The sequence below is a fragment of the Sceloporus undulatus genome, chromosome 6 (assembly GCF_019175285.1).
Source record: "Sceloporus undulatus isolate JIND9_A2432 ecotype Alabama chromosome 6, SceUnd_v1.1, whole genome shotgun sequence".
NCBI lineage: Eukaryota > Metazoa > Chordata > Lepidosauria > Squamata > Phrynosomatidae > Sceloporus > Sceloporus undulatus.
In genome coordinates, this window is record NC_056527.1 from 5,460,966 (window position 1) to 5,484,948 (window position 23,983).

General features: G+C 42.9%; 1 protein-coding gene across 2 annotated transcripts; it reads left to right on the top strand.

Moving 5' to 3' along the window:
- The first annotated feature begins 675 nt into the window (after positions 1 to 675).
- HHATL (hedgehog acyltransferase like) lies at positions 676 to 23,983 on the top strand. 2 transcript variants are annotated; one of them, XM_042475241.1, is made up of 12 exons: positions 676 to 945; positions 9,719 to 9,861; positions 12,716 to 12,783; positions 14,364 to 14,477; positions 16,435 to 16,629; positions 17,696 to 17,905; positions 18,884 to 19,055; positions 21,577 to 21,721; positions 22,157 to 22,192; positions 22,375 to 22,576; positions 23,002 to 23,143; positions 23,660 to 23,983. In XM_042475241.1, the coding sequence occupies exons 2-12, from the start codon at positions 9,756 to 9,758 to the stop codon at positions 23,782 to 23,784; spliced, it is 1,515 nt and encodes a 504-aa protein (XP_042331175.1). In that variant the 5' UTR covers positions 676 to 945; positions 9,719 to 9,755; the 3' UTR covers positions 23,785 to 23,983. The 2 variants fall into 2 exon arrangements, with proteins under 2 accessions (XP_042331175.1, XP_042331176.1); XM_042475242.1 differs by lacking the exon at positions 676 to 945 and adding an exon at positions 8,611 to 8,716.

Sequence of the window (23,983 nt, forward strand, 5' to 3'; positions counted from 1 at the left end):
GACAATTAGAGGGCATGCATGCTGCAGAAAGAGATGCTGACATAGCTACTTGGCCAGTTGCTTCCCTCTTCTAGTGGTTCCTTCAGCCACCCAAAGCCAGCTTCTTGCCCCCTACAACAGCCAAGAAAAGAAGAAAGGGAAAGGGATCACAGATCTAAACCCAACATCATTGGACTCAGAGCATGGAGACTGCAGGAGTGATCACTGGTCAAGGCCCAAGAAAACCCACCCATTTGGATCCAGAGTTGAGCCAAAGCAGCTCCAGCATTCCTCACATTGCACGTTTAGTGCTAATGTTCGTAGGCCCTTATTTACTACTTTAGAGGCATCCTCCAGCCTTGAGTTGTGGTGGCAGCTCCAGAGAAAACACCTCCTGGGGAGCAATTTAATATCGCTGACCCAGAAGCCTAAGGAGCCAGCTCACTAATGGAGTAGCGGCCCGATGGGTGAACTGATCTCTGGGCTGTGCAGTGTCAGCCAAGCACCTTGGAGTGGCTAATTCCCCTGGTTCCCTCCATCCTCCTCTCTCACATTGCCCTGAATTAACTTTGGCTGCTTCTGCTTCTGTGACTGTTCCTCTGGCCCGTCCTCAGCAGTCCTTTTGACAGGCAGCTCCTGGGCCAACCCCCCTCTCTGCAATGCAGCTCCAAAATAAAAATATCTGCAGCCGTCCACCATCCATTCGGTGCTAAAGTCACACCGGGGACCTACTGAGGAGGGGGGGAAATCCACGGGCCAAGCATTTATTTCAAATACATATCTATAGATCTGTACCACCACCAAATCAGGTGCCTTAACAGGAAGAGAAGTTGCCTTTTCTTCACGCCTTTATAAACTTTGGATTCTAAAGGGAGAGATCACCTTGGGGGCTTTCCCCATTTTTGACCCCACAACTTTGCTTGGGGCCGTGATTGTGGTGTCGAACTCTGCCAACAGCCTTTCAAGGTCAGTAAGGAAGAACTGCATGTTACCAGGAGAGCAATGGAGGGATGGGAGTCAAGGGAAGAGAGAAACCAGGGTAACATTTGCACCGGTAGATGACTGAAGTTGCCAGCAATTTGTTTCTGCAGCTACCATTTTTGAGTGAAAGAGGCAGCTTCAGGGGGGATTTCCTTTCAAAGGGTTAAATGGCCTTTTGCATTTGTGGTACCAAGAGGAAAAAGAAGAAATGAATGTCTTTCTTTTTAAAAGGGAATGTGAAGGTTGTATGTGAGCTACCTGCTTCCAGTTACAGGATTCATCCTCAATTCAGAGGTACATCCCAGTAGTGCAACTCTGGCTTATTGTGTGCAGGTGCGATGCAGCAAAAAGCAGAGGCTAAGGAAAGAAGCTTGTTCAAAAGGGTCACATAAGAACTTCCACTGCAGCTCTCTCTATGTTCAGGGCATCTTCACAGTATCTGTGAAAGATACTGTCCCAGGGAAAGGATCGCTTGCCCATGCTATCACATTGCAGGTCAGGCTGCGGAGAGAACAGTTGCTAAGCTAAAATTGGAACGGACAGCGGCTTTGACTTTCCTTCTCTCCCTCTGCTCCTGCCTCACTTCAGCTGGAGTGGCACTGCCTGCTTTATGCTATTTAAGTCCTTTGGATCCATTAACTCTCTCCCTCCCTCCCTCACCACTGATCAATAATAAAGTTATCCTTCAAAAACACTCAGTACCATAAATGCAGGAGAGAGGGGTTAGGCTGGCAGCGTTCAAGCGCACCAGATTGTTTGTTCTGGGACCAAAACAGTTATTTTTCTCTTGACAGTGAATTAACCAGAAAGGTAACCAAGTTGGAAGTGTTCATCACTCTCAATTGCTTTAAGTCCTATATAACACTGCACTGGTTGTTGTTGTTGTTGTTGTTGGGTGCCTTCATGTCATTTCTGATTTGTGACAATCCTAAGGTGACCCTAACACAGGGTTTTCCAGGCAGGTTTCTTAAGAGGAGTTTCCTCTGAGGCTGAGAGAGTGTGACTTGCCCAGGGTCACCCAGTGGATTTCTGTGGCTGAGCGGGGATTTGAATCAATCTCCACTGACTACTGAGCTTTAATTTTGGTGGGGCAAAGGATTGGCGATGTCTCATTGAAATCAAGATAATGCAGACTTTGAGAGTATCATTTGACTTGTGAAAGGCAGGTAGAAAGACTACAGTAGGGGTAGGCAAAGTGTGGTTTGCAGGCTACATTTGTCCCCTGGGGGATTTTTGTGGTCTTTAGGCCCTAGAGGGGTCATATATTTTGCACCCAAGTGCCTTGGTATACTCTTTAGGGAGCATTGGGGGCATTTTTGCTCAGGACAGACCCTTTTTAGAACACTTTAAGAGGAGTTCTGGGCCAAAAATGCACCCCTTGACCCTTACAATGCATTTGATTGTGTCGTTGTTGTTGTTTTTCAGGAGTGTGTGACTTGTTAAGACGTACTAGGGAGCTAATGTGGTCTGCTGACTTTGCACAGTTCCCCATCCTTGGTCAAGAACAGCGATGCCCAAACTTTGGACCTCCAGATCCTTTGGACCTCAGCTCCCAGAATGCCTGACTTTTGGCCCAAGTAGTTGGACTTCTAGGAGCTGAAGTCCAAAACACCTGGAGGGCCAAGTTTGGGAATCCCTGGTCTAGAGGTGGCTGGGGGGGGGGATTTTAAACCCTTATAATCTAAAATCTACTTTGAAGACATTGTTGGTGTTCTATGGTCAAGGAATGAGGAGCCTATCAGGTAGAATGAGGGTCTCTTAGTCTGAACTATCCAAGGTGCTGAATTCCACTTCCAAAGGAAGTCCAGACTTTGGACAGGTCCTTCAAAGTTCAAAGACTAAATCATGGAATGGATGCACCACTCCACTTACATTGAAGGCATGAGGCACCATAGGAAGAATACACTAGAGATGGAAAGAATATTCACAGTTATTTGTTTCCAGATCAAAAACTGCTTTGCTGATGACCGCTGGGAAAATCCATTTGGAAAAACAATAGAGCTGGATGAATTTTGCTCAGTTTTCTCTAGTATCTGAAGTTTCTGAAGTGTTGTGGAGGAATTATTGTGCAGAGAAATACACTGTGGCTTTTTTGTGCAGAAAACATGTTTCCTGCACAGAAAACATATTACCTTCTCAGGAACCATCCAGGAAACTTTTCTATGCAGAAAGGTTGTGGGTGGTTGCATTAAAAATCATTATATTTCTCTGCAATATAATTTATCTGCAACACTTCGAGATATTGGAATATGAAAATACTGAAGAGGAATAGTAGGGAGAAAACTACAGTATTTATTCTATTCACATCTATTCACCCTCCCCAAAAAAGGCAGCCATCCCAATTCATGCAAAGCAAACAGATGGCAACACATGCAATAATGTGTATTTCTGCACATTTCCACAAATAGTCTGGTAAAAACTGCAGAGTTTAAGGAGTTTTTTGGAAGCCCAAACTCTTGTGAATTGCATGCGGCCAGATCACATTCTATTCGACTGGAATGAGGTGTATTTTAGTCATGCAGACAAGCCCTAGGAAAGACAATGATGCTTGATAAAGTTGAGAGCAATAGGAAGAAAGGAAGACGGCATCCTAGCTGGACAGATTCAAGGGAAGTCATGGCCCTGAGCCTGCAAGGCCTGAGCAGAGCGGTTGAAAGTAGGTCTTGGAGAGACTTGGAAGTCTTTCATTCATAGGGTTGCCATAGGAAAAAGTTGATTTGAAGTCAATAAACAACAACAACAACACACAGGAAAAACAAATGGGTCAAGATGCAAAAGCAGGCAAGGGCCCTGCACCTTTGTAAGCTGTAGAGGAAAGGTATCGTGTAGGTATCATGCAGACCTCACTGGCTAAAATCTCCTTCTCTACACCTGAGCAAGGCAGGTAGGCCTCTGGCTTCCTGAGTTGACTTAGTTATGTGTGCTTGTTTCTTCCACAAGAAGCTAAGGATCTACCACCCAGATCCAGGTTCAAAAGGTACAATCCAAATTAAAGGACAGGGTGCCTCTGAGCACCTTTGGAGCCTGGAAATTTGTTTTTGGGAGACAGGGAACAGATTAAGTCCAAACTCTCTCTGGAAGCCAAGATGACTAACTTGAGGCTGTTGTACTTTGGCTCACTAGAAAAAGACAACAATACTAAGAAATGTGGAGGGCAGTAGAAAGAACGGAAGACCAAACACCAGATGGATATACTTAGTTATGGAGGTGACGGGGATGAATTTGCAGTAGAGGATAGAGGATCTTTCAGGTGTCTCATCCACAGGGTCACTGTGAGTCGAGGTCAACTCAAACGCAGTTAACAATAAGACGAATATGCACTCCTGTTCTTTATTTCAACACCTCGGTTTATGTTTTAAGAAACATTTGATTCAGCAACTGGGAAAATTGGCTCATCAACTGCTCTCAGCAGACCTTGATGTACCTTCTGCCTATTCCTATTTGCAGAGTTGTGAAAAGTTACTTTGGGGCATTGCAAATTAAAAAAAAGTTTATGTTCTACATAGACTATTATAGGTACAGGAGTCATTTTCCAGAACATACATTAGCTCTGGATTTTCTGCCTCAAGCAGATGCTGGACTAGATCTCTGCTAACTCTATGGTTATATCATCATCATCATCATCATCATCATCCCCTCCCTCCATCAAGATTCCTGACCCACAAAAAGTCTAAAGGCCACCTAAGTAAACTTCCTATATCAAGGATGAGAAATTTCTAAGCCTTTCATATGTTCAGAGATATATAGCCGGATCAGTCTTGAACATGCAAAGAGATCTTGCAACATGTTTGCGACTGAGTGAAGGAAATTGACTTGGTCTACCTCCTCAGATGTATGGAGTGAACTGGTGCCCAGGAAGGACCTGTATAATATGAATAGTCACAGAAATGCAAAACATTGCTTCAGATGTTATTGGACATTAACTCCCAGCTTTGCTCATATTGGCTACATTGGCTAAGGTTTCTGGAAATTATAGTTCTAGGGGCCTGCTGTGCTAGCAGACATGGAAGGCTGCATGATTCCCATCTCTGTCCAAGGTGATGCCCTCACTGAGGCTGGGCAAGGGATGATTCCACTCAACTTTGTTACTCACCTGTCTAGTAAGGTGGCAGGCATGTTTTCAAAGGAAGGGTTTATGAGCATTGGGCAAGGATGCAATTGCAAGCATGACCACCTTTAATTGTCAAAGAAGCAAAAGATGCTTGTCCCTGCTTGCCATCTGATTATTGTTTAAGTCCCATGTATGTCTTTCACATTTCACAGAATGAGCTCATCCAGGTTAATGAGGAGGGATGATTTCTTCATGTTCGTTTATCACTTACTAAGCACTGAAAAATTATAATAGAATCATAGAATCATAGAGTTGGAAGAGCACTAAATGGGTTGAGGGAAAGACAAAATAGGTGCCTTTTTGGCCTTTGTTTGGCAGCACTCATCATTATGTATGTTGCCATTACTTTATCTTTATTTTGCATTTTTACTGCTGGAGATGGAAAGAGGTGCTATGGGATTTTCTGCCTCACATGCCAAAATAACGTGGCTGGTTTTGGGTACTATGACTCAGTTGAGTCTGGAGGCAGGCCTATATTGCTGTGTCTCAGGCAGCAAAATGCCTTGGGAAATTCCTGAACGCCTGGATTTGAAGCAGAAAATGGCTTGGTGTGCGACTTAGATTCATAGAATTAGAAGGGACCTTGAGAGTGATCTGATCCAGCCTCTTGCTATGCAAAAATACATTACTTCCTTGGAGCCTTGATCCATTAAAGAACATTGAGGAAAGATGGGGACAGCAGGGCTGGGAAGCAACAGGCACAGAACGTTGCCAACTGCTGCATGAGACAAGGGTCTGGTGCAAAACTTTTCCCCAGTTTTCAGTGTGACAACCTTAAATGGTGAATATGGAGCATTGGAAGCAGAAGGAACAACAGTTCATGGACTAGCCCAGCTTTTTTCCTGATGTGCTAGCTTTCCACATGCATGGAATTTTTATTCTATTGTGTTAGTATATTAGTATTATTTTATTCTATTAGTATATGGGATGCGGTGGCTTAGTGGTTAAGAGGCCAAGTCTGGTGATCAGAAGGTTGGCAGTTTGAGATCTGAGTGCCACATGATGAAGTGAGCTCCTGTCCAGCTTCTGTCAACCTATCAGTTCAAAAGCATTCAAAGGCAAGTAGATAGATAGGTACCACTTTGGTGGGAAGGTAACAGCGTTCGATGCAGTCATGTTGGCCACATGACCACTGGATTCATCTTCAGACAATACTGGATCTTTGGTTAAATAAGATGAGCCACGTTTCCTATAGTCGGTTACGACTAGTCATTCATGTCAAGGAACTACCTTTACCTTTACCTTTTATCATTCAGTGCTGCAAGCCTGCATCCTTTGCAGTCTGAGGAGGTAGATCTGTGAGAACTCTGACTGCCTGTTTGGATTCTGTTCATGAGTTGCCTGTCAACTTATGACAACCCCTTGCATTTCATAGGGTTTTCTTAGGCTACGAATCCTTTGAGGGTTTTTTTACCAGTTCTTTCCCATGAAATAGATCCTACAGCACCTGGGATTTGGTGGTGACCTCCCATCCAAGTGCTCACCAGGGCTGACCCTGCTTACCTTCCAAGGTCAGACAAGAGTGCAGTGTGTGGGTGCCTTCAAGCTGCCTGTTGATTTATGGTGACCCCATAGATTTCATAGGGTTTTCTTCGGCAAAGAAAACTCAGAGGTGGTTTGCTATTCCTTTCCTCTGAAATCTTTCCTGATATTTATCTCCCATCCAAGTATTAACCAGGGCTGAACCTGCTTAGCTTCCAAGATGAGATGGAGTCTGGTGCCTTTAGGGCATTTAGGCCCTGTTCATAACAGTACTCAGAGGTTTAAATATGGTTGTGTCTTGGGTTGTTGTCAGTCCTTGTGAGGTGCTTGGGTTCTCCCAGACTACACTAAATTTTTGGGGAAGTGTGTAGTGAGAATATATGACAGCCTCACTGACTGTGGGCAGCTGATAGTCAAGAGTCCATGGCTGATAAGAGTGACACATGGCATTAAGAAACTGTTCTGGTGCAACAGATATTAGCCTTTTGGTTGGAGGCAAAGGCAGTGACTAGCTCTATATAGCTGACTTCATAGATTCTTCAAGCTGATGAACAGGAGTCAAGTAAACCAGGGCATTTTCCATGGGGTTGGTAGAAGAGGCAAGTAAATGCACGTATTTTGGATTAAGGCATGTTGTGCGTCTGAGCTGTTTGGATACCCTTTGGCATTTCATATACGAAAACCAAGAGTCATGTGGCCAGGTAACATTAGAATGTGGTCAAGACATCAAAAGTTATTAATGAAGCAGAATCCACATGCTAGAAGATGATGATGTTTGCTTTTGCCTTGGTCTACTGGGAAGGATTTATTTTGTTCTCTCCCAATGAGTAAAGAGTGAGCACAATATTTTTGCACTTTGAACTCTGCACGAATTGAAGTCATCCAAGGACAAAGGAGGAGTGTGGAAGGAGGAGAGAGAAACTGGGACTTTTTAAAAAATTGCTGAAAAAGTGGGACAATCATAGGCTGCATCAACAGGAGAATGGTTTTACCCTGATATCCATGGGAAATACTTTCTGGGGCTTATAGTGGAAATGCAAAACCTTGGATAAAACCAAACCTTATTGAAATGAATGACCTCCGGTGGAAGCTGACCATACAGTTGCACAGGAAGACCTAGAGATTCCTAGAGAGAGATTTCCACTGGAAGCATACCACAGAATTGTGTTGGAGGACCTAGAAAATGCCTAGAGAGAACAATTTTTTTGGATGTAAGTGAAACTATAGATATTGGTCTCAAGGACATGAGGGTTGTACTGCAGAGCATTCAGATCAAGGGAAGTAATCATACCAATGGACTCTGCTTTGATCAGACCTCACCAGAAGTAATGTGTTTGGATCCAGACAACATGATTTAAGAATATTGGCAAGCTGAAATATGTCCAGAGGAGGGCATCCAAGATGACAAAGGGTCTGGAAACAGAGGCTGATGGGAACTGGTTGACAGAATTGGGTATGTTTAACCCGGAGAAAATTGAGAGATGATACAAGACACAGCACGCAAAGGGATCTTGTAGCACTTTTCAGACTAACCACAAGAAAGAAAGGAGTTGGTATCATAACCTTTCATAGACCTAAGTCTACTTCCTGAGATACATTTATCTCAGTTAGTTTCAAAAGTGCTACAAGATCCTGTTGTATAATGAGTGGTGATATGACAGCCAGAAAATGTGGTCATGTAGAAGATAGAGTGAGTTTGCTTCCTAGTGCTCTGGGCAATAGGACCTGCGTGAATAGATTCAAATGACAAGAAAGGAATTTCTGGCAAAACATTAAGAACTCCTTGATAGTGAGAGCTGTTTGATAGTGCAATGCAGTACTTTGGAAGCTGGTAGACCTTCCTTGACTGAACTTTTTGAACAGAAGTTGGATGCCCATTGGCCAGAGATGCTAAAACCATAGATTCCTGTACCAGCAGATACTTAGCTTAGATGATCCTAGGGGTGCGTTCTGACTCTATAGTTCTATGACTCTGTGATTCTATGAGCTAATAATGAACCATACTGTGAGTTCTTAGTGCACTGTGGGTAGAATGCTGACTATGGTTGGTATTAGGGCTGCCAAAGTTTTGTCTGCCCTAGTAAGTCAGGCTGCTGTTAAAGACACAGGAGCTGAAAATACTAATCATGTGCTGTGCAGGATGACAAAGAGAAAGCGATAGCAGTAAGAATGGATAATAATAATAATAATAGTAGCAATAATAATAATAATAATAAATTTTATTTATATTTCCCGCCTCTCCCTGCGGATTGAGGTGGGATTACAGCAAAAAAAAAATCAACAATACAAAATGCAAATACAATGTTATCTAAAAATACAAATAGTAAAATGGTCAGCAATACTGCTACCAATCATTAAAATATCCAAATCGTCGTCTGTTCCCATGCTCTTAAATCAGAAGTGAGGGTGTTCTTAATATCAATCATAGCAGATCAGATGGATAGGCCGGCCGGAAGAGATCCATCTTAAGTGCCTTCTTAAAGGCTTCCAGTGTAATAATAAGGCAGATCTCTTCCGGCAAGCTGTTCCATAGTTCAGGAGCTGCGGCTGTGAAAGCTTTATGGGAAGTTGTAACTAGTCTGGTTTTCCTGTATTATTATTAATAATAATAATAATAATAACAATGATAAGATGATAATAATGATGACGATGATAATTATGATTATGATGATTCAACTCCACCCCACTCACACAATCTCTTCCGCTGAGTTACAGCATTTTAACAGGATGCAGGCAAATGCCACAACCTATTTCTGCCCAGAAGCAGTATCACTCCTGTTAGGGTGTCACCTGGCACGGCTTGCACCCCCCTAGTGATGCCACTGCATTTGTTGAATGTCTGGCTGTCATGCATTTGTTAAGGGCATTGGAAGCTGGTGGCGGCATTATAGGAGCTGTAGTCCAGCACATCAGAAAGGATCAGGTTGGGGACATCTGTTCAGGGAAAGGCTACAGGAAACTTGTAATAGTGTTGTTTGTGCATAGATGTGTGTGTGAGAGAAAACTACACAGTTTTATGGAGAATACAATTTGAATGACATCTCCAGTTCTTAGATGGACAGTACAATTTGAGCGACATCTAATTGCAGTTCACAGCCAAATTGCTAAAATGCTGACACATTTCTCCCTTCTTCTTTTCCTCTCCTTTCCCCCGCTCCTCCACAGTTCTGGATTCCATTTTTGCCGGTGGTGACCTTCCAACATGGGCATTAAAACGACATTGCCGACTTACGAGCTGGGGCTCTACGCTTTGGTTGTGCTGGGCGCCATCATTTACAGTGGGATGGAGATCTTTGAAAGCTCTCAAGGTAAATTCTCCAATCCCACTGAGGCAGGAAAGAGCTGTACTTTGAGTAGGTCAGACATGGGGGTAAAATGAAGATCGGTCAGAAGATCTCTGATGGACTATTTCTCCTTATAGGAACTAGCCCAGACCTTTAGACCCTTTTTTTTAGTCTGCATAGGTATGGTTGGTGGAGACAGAGAAGGGCCTTCTCAGTGGCTGCCCCATCACTCTGGATCTCCTTTCCAAAGGCAGCTAAACTGGCCCCTTCTTTGCTGTCTTTCTGTCAACTGGCAAAGGCATTTTTATTCAAACAGGCTTTTGGAAATGGAGGGTTTTTAAGGAATGGGCTTTTAAAAGGGTATTGTATTGTTTTCAATTGTCTTGTTTTTAATTACTTTTCATCATTTTAAGTGTACATTTTAAATTGTTTTAATACAGTTAATAGTTAAATTTTATTTTAATGTTGACTTTTTTTACATTTGGTGCAGTGGGCACTTGGTATCTGCTGGGGTTTGGTTGCAGAATCCCCCCGTGGATACCAAAATCTGTGGATGCTCAAGTCATATTAAACACAATAGCATTACCATAATAATGATAATGATAATAATGATACATTTTATTTCTTTCCCACCTCTCCTCAAGGCTTGAGACAAGGTACTACATGCCAAAATACAGAACACAATTAAAAAAGAAAACACATAAAACCAACCGTTAAAATACCATACTATAAAACGATACTATGGTGTCCCTTATATAAAATAGCAAAGTCAAGGTTTGCTTTTGGCCTTTAGATATTTTAGGAATATTTTGAAACCATGGATGGTTGAATCTATTGATAAAGAATTAGTGGATATAGAGGGCCAACTGTATATGGTAATCATTTTATTTTTTTCATTAGTCATTTTCATCATTGATGTTTATTATTTTTCATTTTATTTTTTGATTCAGTTCCCCTCTTGGCCATGGAAACCCACTGGGTGACCTTGGGCAAGTCGTACACTCTCAGCCCTAGAAAAACACTGAGAGGTTCGCCTTAGGGTTGCCATAAATTGGAAACGACTTGAAGGCACACCTCCACAACAAAGTCATTATAATCTGTAAACCACCTTGACTCCCAGTCTTGGGATATGAAGAAGTGAGATATAAAGAAAGTTAACAACAAAAGCAGGTCTCCCCCCCCCACACACACACACACACACATTGCCTTATAAAATAATATTCTTGTGCATGTGTTCTGCTGCAGCAGGAATAGACAAGCCATACACTTTAAAAGTTTGAAACTGTGTCCAAAGGCTTCTGTCATGCTGACTTTGGTGCTGTAGCATTAATCTCTGGACACGTCCTCCGTCAATGGAATCCATGATGGGGTGCTATTTATGGAGGAATTATTCCTGGCCCAGAACAGAGATTTCCTGATCCCTGGCAGGTTCTGGCTTCCCTCCATGGACCTAGAGGATGTACTTGGCCTCGTTTGTTGTCTGTGGAAAGAGATGGATACAAGACAATAAACTATGCCCATTGGAGATGTGTGCATGACATACCCACTAGCATTTAATAAATGAAAACTGGGACATATGTGGCCAAGCAACATCAGACTGTGGTGAAGTTGGCAAAAAGTTATTACTGAAGAGAACAGACAAACTAGAAGTGCCTGCAGCAGCTTGCTTTTGCCTGAGCCTACTGAGAAGGACAAGACTCCATGCATAAGTGGATAGGTAACTTGAAGGTAACATGTACACAAATAAGGAGGTATTCAGTACCTCCTTATAACATCTGTGTAGTGGCAGCCAGAGGGCAGTCAGACAGCAGCTCCATCCTTCAGATCTCAACAACCACTGTCTAGCTGTGGGGACTGGTGGGAAAACTCCCTCTGAGTGTCAAACGGCTAGTAGCCATCCCTCCCCATCATCACCCTCAATGTAAGTACTGTATGCTGGAGGAACTTTGGTCCTAACAGTGCGGAATAAAAATTCACCTCTAGCCTTCCTCTCCATGCAAGGTTCAGTTGAATCCATTAAGTCAGGACAGGCTGAGTCAATGGCATCATTAGGCTTGCTGTAACTCATGCTGTCACTGGTCCCACAGGAGTAGATCGGGATTCCTTTCTGGAAGGAAAGGCTCTGATAGCTGGTGGACTGGGGCACCTGAAGGGATCATCTGTGTCCCAGGCCATTCCAGTCTACTTGCCTTGTTTGCAACTCCTGAAGGGGTCCAGGCACTATTCGGTGAAGGGAGTGGCCTCCAGGTTTTCACCATGATGTGCTGACAGTGTCCCAGCACTCTTCCTTGCCACCCAAGTCCTCCCCTGAACCTTCATTCTCCAGGACTCACAGTCTACCCTTGGAAAGGTGCAGCAGTTCACACCAGAAGATAGTCCCTTTCCACAAACACACCAGAAGATGCCCCCACTCCAAAGTGTCACCCTCCGCAGTTCACACTCCTTGCACCCGCCTTAGAAATGTCCCTGGGTTGAATCACAACCAGAGCTTGGAAACGTTTGGATTTGGGGCTCCTGGTCCCAAATCCACTAGTAAACATGGCCCACCTCCTTCCATGTCAATGAGTTCTAAGGAGATGTTCTTGCCTGGCTCATGGATCAAAAAAGGATCTTTCCCAAGAGCTGTCTCTATGAACATAGCAATCTGTTCCATGGTTCTTTCTATCTGTTTGTCTCCTAATCTGTCTTATTCAAGCACTTCTTGATTCTTCCAGGTACAACCCATAAACAACCTTATTCAGAACATGTGTTTGCATGTAGTCCTGTGTTAAAGACATCATTGATGTATATCTTTTTCCTGCCAAGTAGCAAAGGTGTTTCCTTCAATATTGCTGGGGGCACCTCAATATGATGCTTATTCTTCTTTTATTTCCCCCAGAGAGCATGAACCGAAAGGCCTTTCGGGAGAACATAAAACCAGGATGGCATTACTTTGGCAGGAAAATGGTAAGTGATGCAATATGTTAATAATAATAATAATAATAATAATAATAATAATATGTTTTATTTATAGACCGCTATTCCGCAATGATCATAGTGGTGTACAGTAAAAATTGTAATATAATACAAAATACAAGGTGACAGTTAAAGGAGGGAGGAGCCTCTTCCTTCAGGCAGTCCCCGATGTTGCTGGGTCTGCCTGATCGCTCCCTCTGAGGCCGAGGTGACAGTTGAGGGGGGAGGGGCCTCTTCCTTCAGGCAGTCCCCGATGTTGCTGGGTCTGCTTGATCGCTCCCTCTGACCTCCCTCTGAGGTCCCTCTGTTGACCACTCTTTTTTTGCAATAAAGCAATAAAGCAGAAGCCAGAGCAAAAATACATAGAGTATGAACCCCTTATGTACAGGTCTAATAACCATGGTTTCATTTTACCCATGTCTGGAAAAAATATGGTCCCTCTAGACACCTCAAGGTCCTCCAGTGCAACTCTATGGTTAACTTCTGCTAGAGGTTGACCATAGAATTGAGCTGGAGGACCTCAAGAAGTCTAGAGAAAACGCCTGTCTAGGCATCTGAAGGTCCTCCAGCGTGACTATATGGTCAATTTCTGCCAGAAATATAGGGTTCACTATTATCCATGATTTTCATGCAGTAGTGGGATCACATAGGAACATATCTCATGCAAATATGGGGGTTATACTGTATTCATAAGATCATAAGATAGACTTATACGCGCCTTCCTTTTGGGATTCTCGTTTATGCTCTGAACATGTTTCCCCAAAACTACTTCTTAAGCCAGGCAGTACCCCATCCATAGTGTTTCTGAGCCACTGAAGAATATGACGCTGGGAAATGATGACCACAACACTGTCCTAATTGTTGGATACATTGGGGAAAGCAGTTGCAGCAGGACTCTCCAGCTGCCTGTCTGGATGCTTTGTCATTGCTAACAACAAATGAAAGATTTTTTGAAAAATGATGAATGCAATTGCATTTCCAAGCAACACTTGAAGCTTTAGCTGTCATTTTGAAATGAAATGAAATGAAATTTTATTTATATACCGCCGTTCCCATGATCACGGCGGTTTACAACAAATAAAATACTATACAATGCAATTTACAAGCAGCATAAAAAGCAAATACTACAATACAAGGATAAAAATACAACAATGGCATAGCATTACATATGTCAACTCAACACATAATAACAAATAACAATGCATTTCACTACAGGACAGCAATACAATTCAATACAAGATAAAAATCTATACATGTCTCAGAACAACCAATATTACATAGCAGCAATAACATATCCAAACAGTATAAGCCCAGCATTACTAACCAAATTAACCAAACCCCACCCCTCCAAAAATGCCGCTCCAGCAGCGGAGAGAAGTCCTCTTGGGCCGCTGCCCTGATGGAGGAGGGTGAGCGGCGCTGTACATTTTCATGTATCTCCATAAGACACAGGGGCAGAACATCCACTACTTTCTGTGCTGAGTGCTTCTGCCGATATATTGTAAGAGACAGAGCTAAGAGCATCACATTTGTTATTCTGTGCTTTTATCGGCATGACTTTGTTCTCATAGGACTCTGCTGACTTTGAATGGGCCATGTGGTTCACTTCGTTCAGAAACTTCATCATCTTTGCCCTTTCAGGGCATGTTCTCTTTGCCAAGATCTGCTCCATGACTGTCCCTCAGGTAAGGAAGCTCTCTGCCCCATTCAAGAAGTTGCCACCAATACCCTAAAGACCCCAAGTCCTGGCCTGATCTTGGAAAGCCCTGGTTAATACTTGGATGAGAGATGACCAACAAAGGCTATATTATTTATTTGTTTATTTATTTATTTATTAGATTTCTATCCTGCCTTTCTCCCAAAATAAGATTCAGAGGGAGGAACTGGCAAAACCACCTCTGAGTATTCAGGAAACCCTACGAAATTCATGGGGTCACCATAAATTGATAGGCGATGTGAAGACGCATACATGTACAAAAGCAACACCACCATCTAGTGAAATTCTTTTAAATTACACAAAAATTACACAAAGACTGTGTGTATGTGCCTTCAAGTTGCCTATGGACTTACGGAAACCTCTTGAATTTTATAGGGTTTTCTTAGGCAAGGAATACACAGAGGCGGTTTTGCCAGTTCCTTCCTCAGAAATATAGCTTTCGGCATTAAATCACTGATAATGAAAAAAAATGTATGATGGTTCATCCAAAGCTGTGTGATTTGCTTTTAGCTGGAGAATGGGACTGAAAAGCATTTATCTATGGCTGGAATGGGAAAAGGGTGACTGTTCGTAAATTTTACAACTGCAGTCATTTACAAATATCTGCATTCACTTACATTTAAAAATATCAAACATACATGGGTGAGGAGAAGGGGAGGTAAAAAGCTTGCAGCCACCTTGAGTCCTGTTTTGGGAGAAAAACAGGATATAAATCCAAGAAATAAAGAAATAGATGGGAATACAAAATGAAGGAAGGATTCATTGCAAGCTAATGTAAAAGCAATTCTGTCTGTTTAAATCTCTCAAAACAGGTAGGCCATACAGAGACAAGTAAACTGGCAGAGGAAACACATCAGAGATACCCAATAAATGAATGCTCACGAGCCAAAATATATTTACGTTTTGCAAACTGACTTAAGTCTCTTTCACACCAAACAATTATAGAACTATAATACCACTTTTAACTACTATGGCTACATACTATGGAATTTTGGGTCTGGTAGTTTAATGAGTTTACAAATCCCAGGATTTCAAAACATAGCTGCATCTGCACTGCAGGAATAATGCTGTTTGACACTGCTTTAACTGCCATGGCTCAATGCTATGGAATTCTGGGATTCATAGTTTTGTGGGATATTTAGCCATCTCTGTCAGAGTGCTCTGGTGCCACAACAAACTACAAATCCCATGTTTCCATAGCATGGAGCCATGGCAATTAAAGCGGTGCCAAACTGCATTAGTTCTGCAGTGCAGATGCAGCCCATAGCAGTTAAAGTCTGATCAAAGTGCAATAACTGGATAATTGTGTAGTGTGAGACTTTTGCATATTGGAGTTTGTTGAATAGGATTAAAATATTCTCCATTTGATACACATTTTCATTCTTATTTTGGACAACATTCTAATGGCTGAAGAGCAGGGTATAAATACGTTAAATAAATAAATAAAATAATGGGATTCCCGGGTGGGCCTTTTTTTTCCTGAAGGAAATCTGTTGCTGGAGAAGTTGTCACTGTGTGTCTTCAAATTGTTTCCGACTTATGACAACCCTAAAGAAACCTTATTGTGGGGTTTTCTTGGCAAGATTTGTTCAGAGGAGGTTTGCCACTGCATTCCCCTGAGGCTGAGAGTATGTCCCCAAAGTGACCCAATGGTATTCCGTGGCTGAGCTGAGAACTGAACCCTGATCTTCAGAGTCATATTCAAACACCACCACTACTATAAAGTAGGAAAACAAAATGCAGTAACTTTTCTGGGCTTTCACTTAAGATCCCTTCTGAAAGCTGGGCATGGTGAGGCAACTATTCCGGCCACATGGAGGACAAAATGACCTCAGAAGCCTCACAAGAACCTCCGCAGGCCCACCTCACATTTCAGTGCACTAGGAACTTGCAATCATAACATTTCTTCTTCTGTTTCCTCACAGTACAGGTCTGTGGTATACATGGTGTATGGGATGCTGGCAGTGCTGGGCACAATGGGCACTACCTACCTGATGATCATCCTCTCCCACTGCCTGGTGCTCTACACCATTGCGTTGACTAAGCAGAAGTGGCTGTGCTTTGCTGCTGGCCTTTGCAGCCTGGCTTCCTTCAAGGTGGAGCCCTTCAGCACCTGGCAGGTAGGTGCCTTCTGAAGATGGCCTTTGGCAAATACTTCAGGCAAGGAACTTCTCTGAGTTTGAGTGCTTGATTCCATTCCAGAGGAGATCTTGGGTTGGTGGACACAATCCAGTGGTAGGTGATGGGGTCAAAGGTAAAAGTGGTGGACCCAAAATGTTGTTGCTGTTGCATGTCTTCAAGTTATTCCTCAATTACTGTGACCCTAAGCTGGCATGGGGTAGTGGTTTGAATGTTGGACTACGACTCTGGAGACCAGAGTATTCCCATTTCGACCACATAGGGCAAGTCACATGCTCTCAGCCTCAGGTGAAGGCAATAGCAAACCTCCTCTGAACAAATCTTGCTAAGATAACCCCATATAGGTTCATCTTAGGGTCACCATACATCAGAAATGACTCGAAGGCACACAACATACAAACAATGTGAACCTATCACAAGGCTTTCTAGGGCTGCAATTGTGTGACTCGCCCAAGGTGACCCAGTAGCTTTCCATGGCTGAGCAGAGAATTGAACTCTGGTCTCCAGGACCAGAGTTCAATGCTCAAACCACGACACTATACTGGCTCTCTGACCCAAAACTACCAGCATATTTGAGCCTAAACCTCTCATTAGGTATTTAATTTGTTCCTAATTTGCTTCTCAAAAGAAAGAATGAGTATTTTAGCAGTTTTCTTCCCACTGTGAGAAGGTCTTCAAAAACTGCATAGTTTTCAAGGGTATTGGCAGTTTGGGACTTATTCTGTGCAAAATTCACACATATGGGGAGTTTGTGCAGAAAACTGTGTTTTCTGTGCAGGGAACAGCATTTTCCACTTAGAAAATAATATGATTTTTTGCAATGTAATTAGGACTATGCTGTTTTCTCCCCTTAAAATGCAATTTATTATTATTATTTACTCATTTATTTATATGCCACCTTTCTCCCAGGCAGTGACCAAAGGTGGCTTCCAATTTAAACCAGGGATAGAGGAAGGATCTAGCACCCAAAGGGTCCTCTAGAATTGACAAGACTCTGAAATGAGCTCTTTTCCTTGGTATATGTGGTAACTATTCTCTTTTGTCCAGAATGGGTTTGTAACAGGAACTTTTGATCTTCAAGATGTTCTCTTTTATGGAGGGAGTGGCTTCAGCATCATGCGCTGCATGAGTTTCGCCCTGGAGAACTGTGAGAAGAAGGAAGGCAACTACTCCATCTTCGCCTTATTGAAATACAATTTCTACCTCCCCTTCTTCTTCTTTGGGCCAGTCATGACCTTCGACCGATTCTGTGAGCAGGTGGGATGCCTCCACTCTATGCGCCTTGTTGCCCCTTTTAGGGGCTGGTTCATGTGTCCCTCTGACATGATTGTTGTCAATACCTGTGTGCACAAAAATCCAATACAACATGTAACATGATTCAGGAAAGCTTAGCCCAACCTGGTGACCTCCAAATGTGCCCAAGTGCAATTCAGGAGATTTTTTGGAAATGGTAGCTCAACAGATCTGAGCCAGGGTCGTGTGAGTGGCATACATGCATGTAGCATGGGTTTACATGCACATCTGTCCTATTAAGTTTGTTCCTATTCAGTTAGTAACCCGTACCTCCTTCCACAACACCTCTGTCATTCCAAAGCTGCATTTAGAAGTCTTATATTTTATCCACATTACTTTTGTTACTCTTTTCTTTGGTTGCCTACATTGCATTTCTAAATGCTCAATTGACTGAATCTGGGGACTGAAGGAAACATTTAATTTGCAGGGGCAGAATTTTTATTTGGCAGAGCAATGCTTTCATCTTGCTCCCGCCCATAGTTGCATCTGACCCTGTCCCGTTATGGCTGCTCAAATGTACAAGACACCACTTGAAGTGCTGCAGCTCCATCCTGTGGAATCCTGGGATTTGTAGTTTTACAAGATCTTTAGTCTTTTCTGCCAACACGTGATGGTGCCTCACAAGATTACAAATCCCAGGATTCAAAAGGATGGAGCCATGGCAGTTAAAGTGGAGACAAACTACATTATTTCTACAGTGTAGATGCACCCAGGGAAGGCTCTGTGTTGTGTGATGTAACGCATATCTCCCATGCTCTGATACCAACACACCTAGACTGCAACAGGTGGGGAAGGCCCTGCTAGTATTTCCATGTCTGTTCTGCAGGAACTAGGAGGTTTCACTTGCATTGTTTTCCCCATGGTACTCTTTTGCTACCCATATACTATAGTGTATTCTCTGCACCTTCATCATCATTCTCTCCCCCAATCCTCTGCCCCCAGGTCCACATCAGTGAGCTGCGGCGTAAAGATTATGAGATGTGGCACATCCGAGTCCATGCTGTCATCCATCTTTTGGCCATTGCGATTGTGGATGTCTTTTTCCACTTCTTCTACATTCTGACTCTCCCTTCAGACATCAAATTTGTAAGCCAACTCTCGGACTGGGCCTTGGGTAAGTGGCTTGGATTTATTTTCCAAAGGTGCTTCTTATGTTAAAGATATAATATATTTTCATAAATTACTTTCACAAGAAATGCCTGGTGAGGAGAGAGGAGAAAAACAAGCCACATAGGCACATGCCAGACTCCTTGCTTCACCAGATTCTGTATATTACAAGGGACATGAAACAGGTCGAAGGCTTTCATGGCTGGCATCCATAGTTTTTTGTGGGTTTTTCGGGCTCTGTGGCCAGGTTCTAGCAGAGTTTCTTTCTGACGTTTCACCAGCATCTGTGACTGGCATCTTCAGAGAATGCTTTGCCTGGAAAAATTGGGTGTATATATACTATGTGAGCCTGGGAATGCAGGAGTGATTTGCATGTGTCTTGTTCTGTGTTGATGGCTGGCCTCAGCCTGGGAGGCTAATGCAAAAGAGGATTAATGTCTGCTAATTGGTGATCATTATCTGCTGGGAAAGCCCCTGACTCTGAATGGTTTCCCATTTGCATTTGCTGAGTTCTTATTTTGCTATTCCTCAGGACTGGTAGCCAAATTTTGTTCACTAGGGTTTCTTCTTATCACTCCTGCCTTCCCAGGCTCACACAGTATATATACACCCATTTTTTCCAGGCAAAGCATTCTCTGAAGATGCCAGCCACAGATGCTGGTGAAACGTCAGGAAGAAACTTTTCTGGAACATGGCCACATAGCCCAAAAAACCCACAAAAAACTAGACATGAAACAGGATTTGTCTAAGGGCTCCACTTAGCTTTTGCTCTTCAAATTTTTGTTCCTAATTCTCATTGTTAACCTGGGAAACAAATAAATGATGCCACGTTGATGTATACATGTAAATAGAAATGCAATAAAAATTTAAATTAAAATTTTGTCACTTTTGTAAGTTTTAAATTGTATTGCAATTTAAACTGCAAACTGCTTCCTCCCAATTTTGTGGGGAAAGCGGGTTACAAATCATCATCATCATCATCATCATCATCATCATCATTATTGTCATATCTGGGCTTGCATATGCAAGGCTGGAATCAAAAGTTGCCCTCCATGGATGAAAGGGCTCCACTCGTAGCAACTCTTCTTCTTCTGACCACCTACCCCATATACTGTAACCTACCCCATTTTGCAAGGACCTTCAGCTGTCTCTGTCATCTCAGTTCCACATTAGTAGAGGAATTGTATGTCTGGCAAATCTACCACAAGGAATGAAGGGGAAGAGCCAGGTCTATTGTTTTCCTTGGCATAGTCATCACATTACTCAGCCTTCCCCAACCTGATGACATCTGAAGGTATTGTAGTGCAGCTCCCAGATGTTTTGCTGGCTATGGGTTTCTGGGAGTCCAAGACATCTGGAGAACAACACATAAAAGAAAGATGCCTTGGAGTCTATCACTGCCGGAGAACTACTTTTTTGGACCATTGGAGTGGCCACTCTAGATGGAGGTTCAGGGGTTGTAATCCAAGTTACTTTTCCCAGCTCTTCTGATTTCTATGCTGCTCTAGCAACCCCACTGCAGTATGAGCCATGTTTGCATTCTGATGCCATACTTGAAACTGGCATCAAGTCAGCTTTTGTCATGCAAATACACAATATTGTGAAGGGTATCTGTAGTTGCAACTTGCTGCTGTGAGTGTTGAGACCCAGTCTTATATTGGGTGAAAGAACTGTGTGTGGAGGCCCTGCGCAGCTGTTCAAAATATAGGTTGCATCTCCCTTATCAGAAACGTTTGGGGCCAGAAGTGTTTTGAATTTCATTGTTTGAATTTTTAAATATTTGCTTATACATATCTTGGAGAAGGGACCCAAGTCAAAGCACGAACATCATTTATGTTCTATATACCTTATACACATAGCCTGGTGGTAATTTTATACATGATATTTTTTAAAATAAGATTTCTAATAATTTTGTGCATGAAATATAGTTTGTGTACAGTGAGTGAACCATCAGAAAGTAATTATCTCAGCCACCCATGTGGACAATTTTGGATTTTGGAATATTTCAGATTTTGGAATTCCAAGGAAGGGAGCCTCAACCTGTATCCTCAAGCTCTGAACATCACCATTTTTAAATAAGATTCAAATGTCAATCTGGTCAGCATCTGTACTTGGAATGGAATAGGAAGGCATCATTCTTGCTTTTTATCTCAGGCAAAGCCAGGTCTTTCAGCAGAAAACCATGTTTGCTGAACCTTATTCGCTTCTTTGAGGTCAATTACGCTATTCCTAGTTCTGTCTGCTTCAATTCCTATCAAGCTATGCTCCCTTTACTGCCCAAAAATCTTTAGCATTAGGTTTTGTCTCTATTGCTCTTAGAAACATAACCCTGTTGAATGTTGCACATATATCCCTCTGCTGTTGATTTTCTGTTTTTCAAACACAGAATCATAGAGTTGGAAGAGACCCCAAGGGCCATCCAGTCCAACACCCTGCCATGCAGGACTACATACAATCTAAGCATTCCTGCCAGATTGCCATCAAGCCTCTAACATATAGTTCCTCCTCTTTGCTCTTTTCTTTCACAGCTGGCTTGGCTTACTCCAACCTGGTGTATGACTGGGTAAAAGCTGCTGTGATGTTTGGGGTTGTCAACACCATCGCCAGGCTGGATCACCTGGACCCACCTCAGCCCCCCAAGTGCATCACCATGCTCTACGTCTTTGCAGAAACGTGAGTGCTCCTTGATGTGGCTACAGTTTGATGGTCCAGACACTGCCTTCCATGGTCTGGCTAACCGCTTCAGGGGATAGGGCTTTTAAAAACAAAATAACCCTGGGAAATTTTAAAGGCCAAATAATGCCCATTGGCCAGAATTCTGCTGGTGATGTATACTTGCACAATCTAGAGTTACCCAAGCATTAAGCCATGGCAGTTAAAGTGATGTCAGACTGGATTCTTTCTGCAGCGCTGATGCAGCCTTCATGTAGTTATCATGAGTATTGTATTGGTGGATGAGAATCTCAGTTATTAAAAACACCTCACTAATATTCTGGAAATGCGCCTTATAAGAACATGAACAGATGCAGCTTTAGGCAGGACCCTAGGAAATGCTGCTTAATTGGAAAGATTTGATTTTTAAAAACCTTTGCATTCATTTTGTTACAGGCACTTCGACAGAGGAATTAATGACTGGCTGTGCAAGTAAGTTTCTTTACTAATGTCTCTTGGCTTTCTTTCTTGGGTTCTCCAGGAGATTTTCATATCTCAGAACAAATTATTAGGATGGGGAAATAACTAAAGTTCATTGACTCTCCACAATTCCTTGGATCAGTGAAATCTCACACCATTCCAGTGATGTGACTTGTTTTGTTTTTGACCCCCAGGTATGTCTATGATTATCTTGGGGGGAACCATGACAACATCTTGAAAGAGCTGGTGGCCACTATCTCCACGTTTGTTGTCACTACTCTCTGGCTGGGCCCTTGCGAAATTGTTTACATCTGGTCCATCTGCAACTGCTTTGGCCTCAATTTTGAGCTGTGGGTTCAGCAGTTTTTTCAGCTGAAGCCATTTGCCTGGATAGAGGTAAGACACTTTTCCTTGCCTACATCTGCACTGCAGAATCAATGCAGTTTGACACTGCTTTAACCACCATGGCTCAATGCTTTGGAATGGCAGGATTTGTAGTTTCCCGGGGTATTTACCTGTCCCTTTCACAGAGCTCTGGTGCCTCAACAAATTACAAATCCCAAAATTCCATAGCACTGAGCCACAACAGCTAAAGTGGTATCAAACTGCATTAATTCTGCAATGTAGATGCAGCTCTTAATGTACTGTCAGCCTTCTAAGACCCTCTACTTTAGGAGTAGGCAATTGTGGAGGTTTCCTGGCCTGCAACACCTCATTGTCTACCCAAGAACCACTGCAGACCACCCTACTCCTTCTTTGGTCTTTGGGTTTTACTTTTGTCCTCTTTCCTTGCTCATGCTTCATATCTTCTCTCTTTGCAGGGTATGTTGTCCGAGGCAATGTCCCGACGGATTCGGGCCTTCTTTGGGGCGGCCAATTTCTGGGCCATTGTCCTCTATAATATCCTCGCCCTCAACAGCCTAGACTTTGCACTTCTTGTCTCCAGGAGAATTCTTCTAACAGGTAAATGACATTTAAAGCCCTAAACAGCTTGGGACCTTGATATAAGAAGGAACATCTCTCTCCAAAAAATACTGCCCAGGATTTGAAGTCTGCTGGAGAGACTCTCCTCTGTGTCCCATCAGTCAGGGATATATACTGTTTTTGTTGTTGTTGCGTGTCTTTAAGTCATTTCCATTTATGAACTGATGAAATTAAAAACTAGCAGTTCAGTATTTGGGAGGCCAGATGCAGGCAAACATTGTGGCCCATTTCCGCCACGAAAACACTGCCCCAAAGATGGTGATGATGACACCGCTGACAGAACAATAGGCCCACTATCTTTTGGACAGAGGGGAAAACCACTATAATTGCATTTAATTCTGTGGCCCAGATATGCTTTATTGCTCACAATGTTACCGGTCCTCAACACTCACAGGATGGACATTATCTAACCGGGCTCAGCTGTGCAATACCTGCCCTGAGACCATCCTGATAGCATCTCTTTCTCCTTCTTCTCCCTCTCTTTCTGCATCTCAGGTTTCCCCATTAGCACTCTCTCCATTTGGCTCATTACCTACTGTGGTGTGCAGCTGATCAAGGAAAGAGAACGGATCCTGGCCATCCGAGAGGAGGAGAAAGAAGCCAAGGAAAAGGCAGAGTAAAGGACGAATGAAGGAAGGCTGGTCTGCAAAATGGAGACTGCCTCTCACTGTCTTCCTGGATCCACTAAGCCAAAGCACCGGATCTTTACGCCTCGGGTACTGAGCACAGCCAGCTGCAAAGCTCCTCTGTCACTGTGGACAACCTCACCTGTGTAATACAAATCCTTTTCCAGTTTAAATAAAAAGATATTTTCTATAA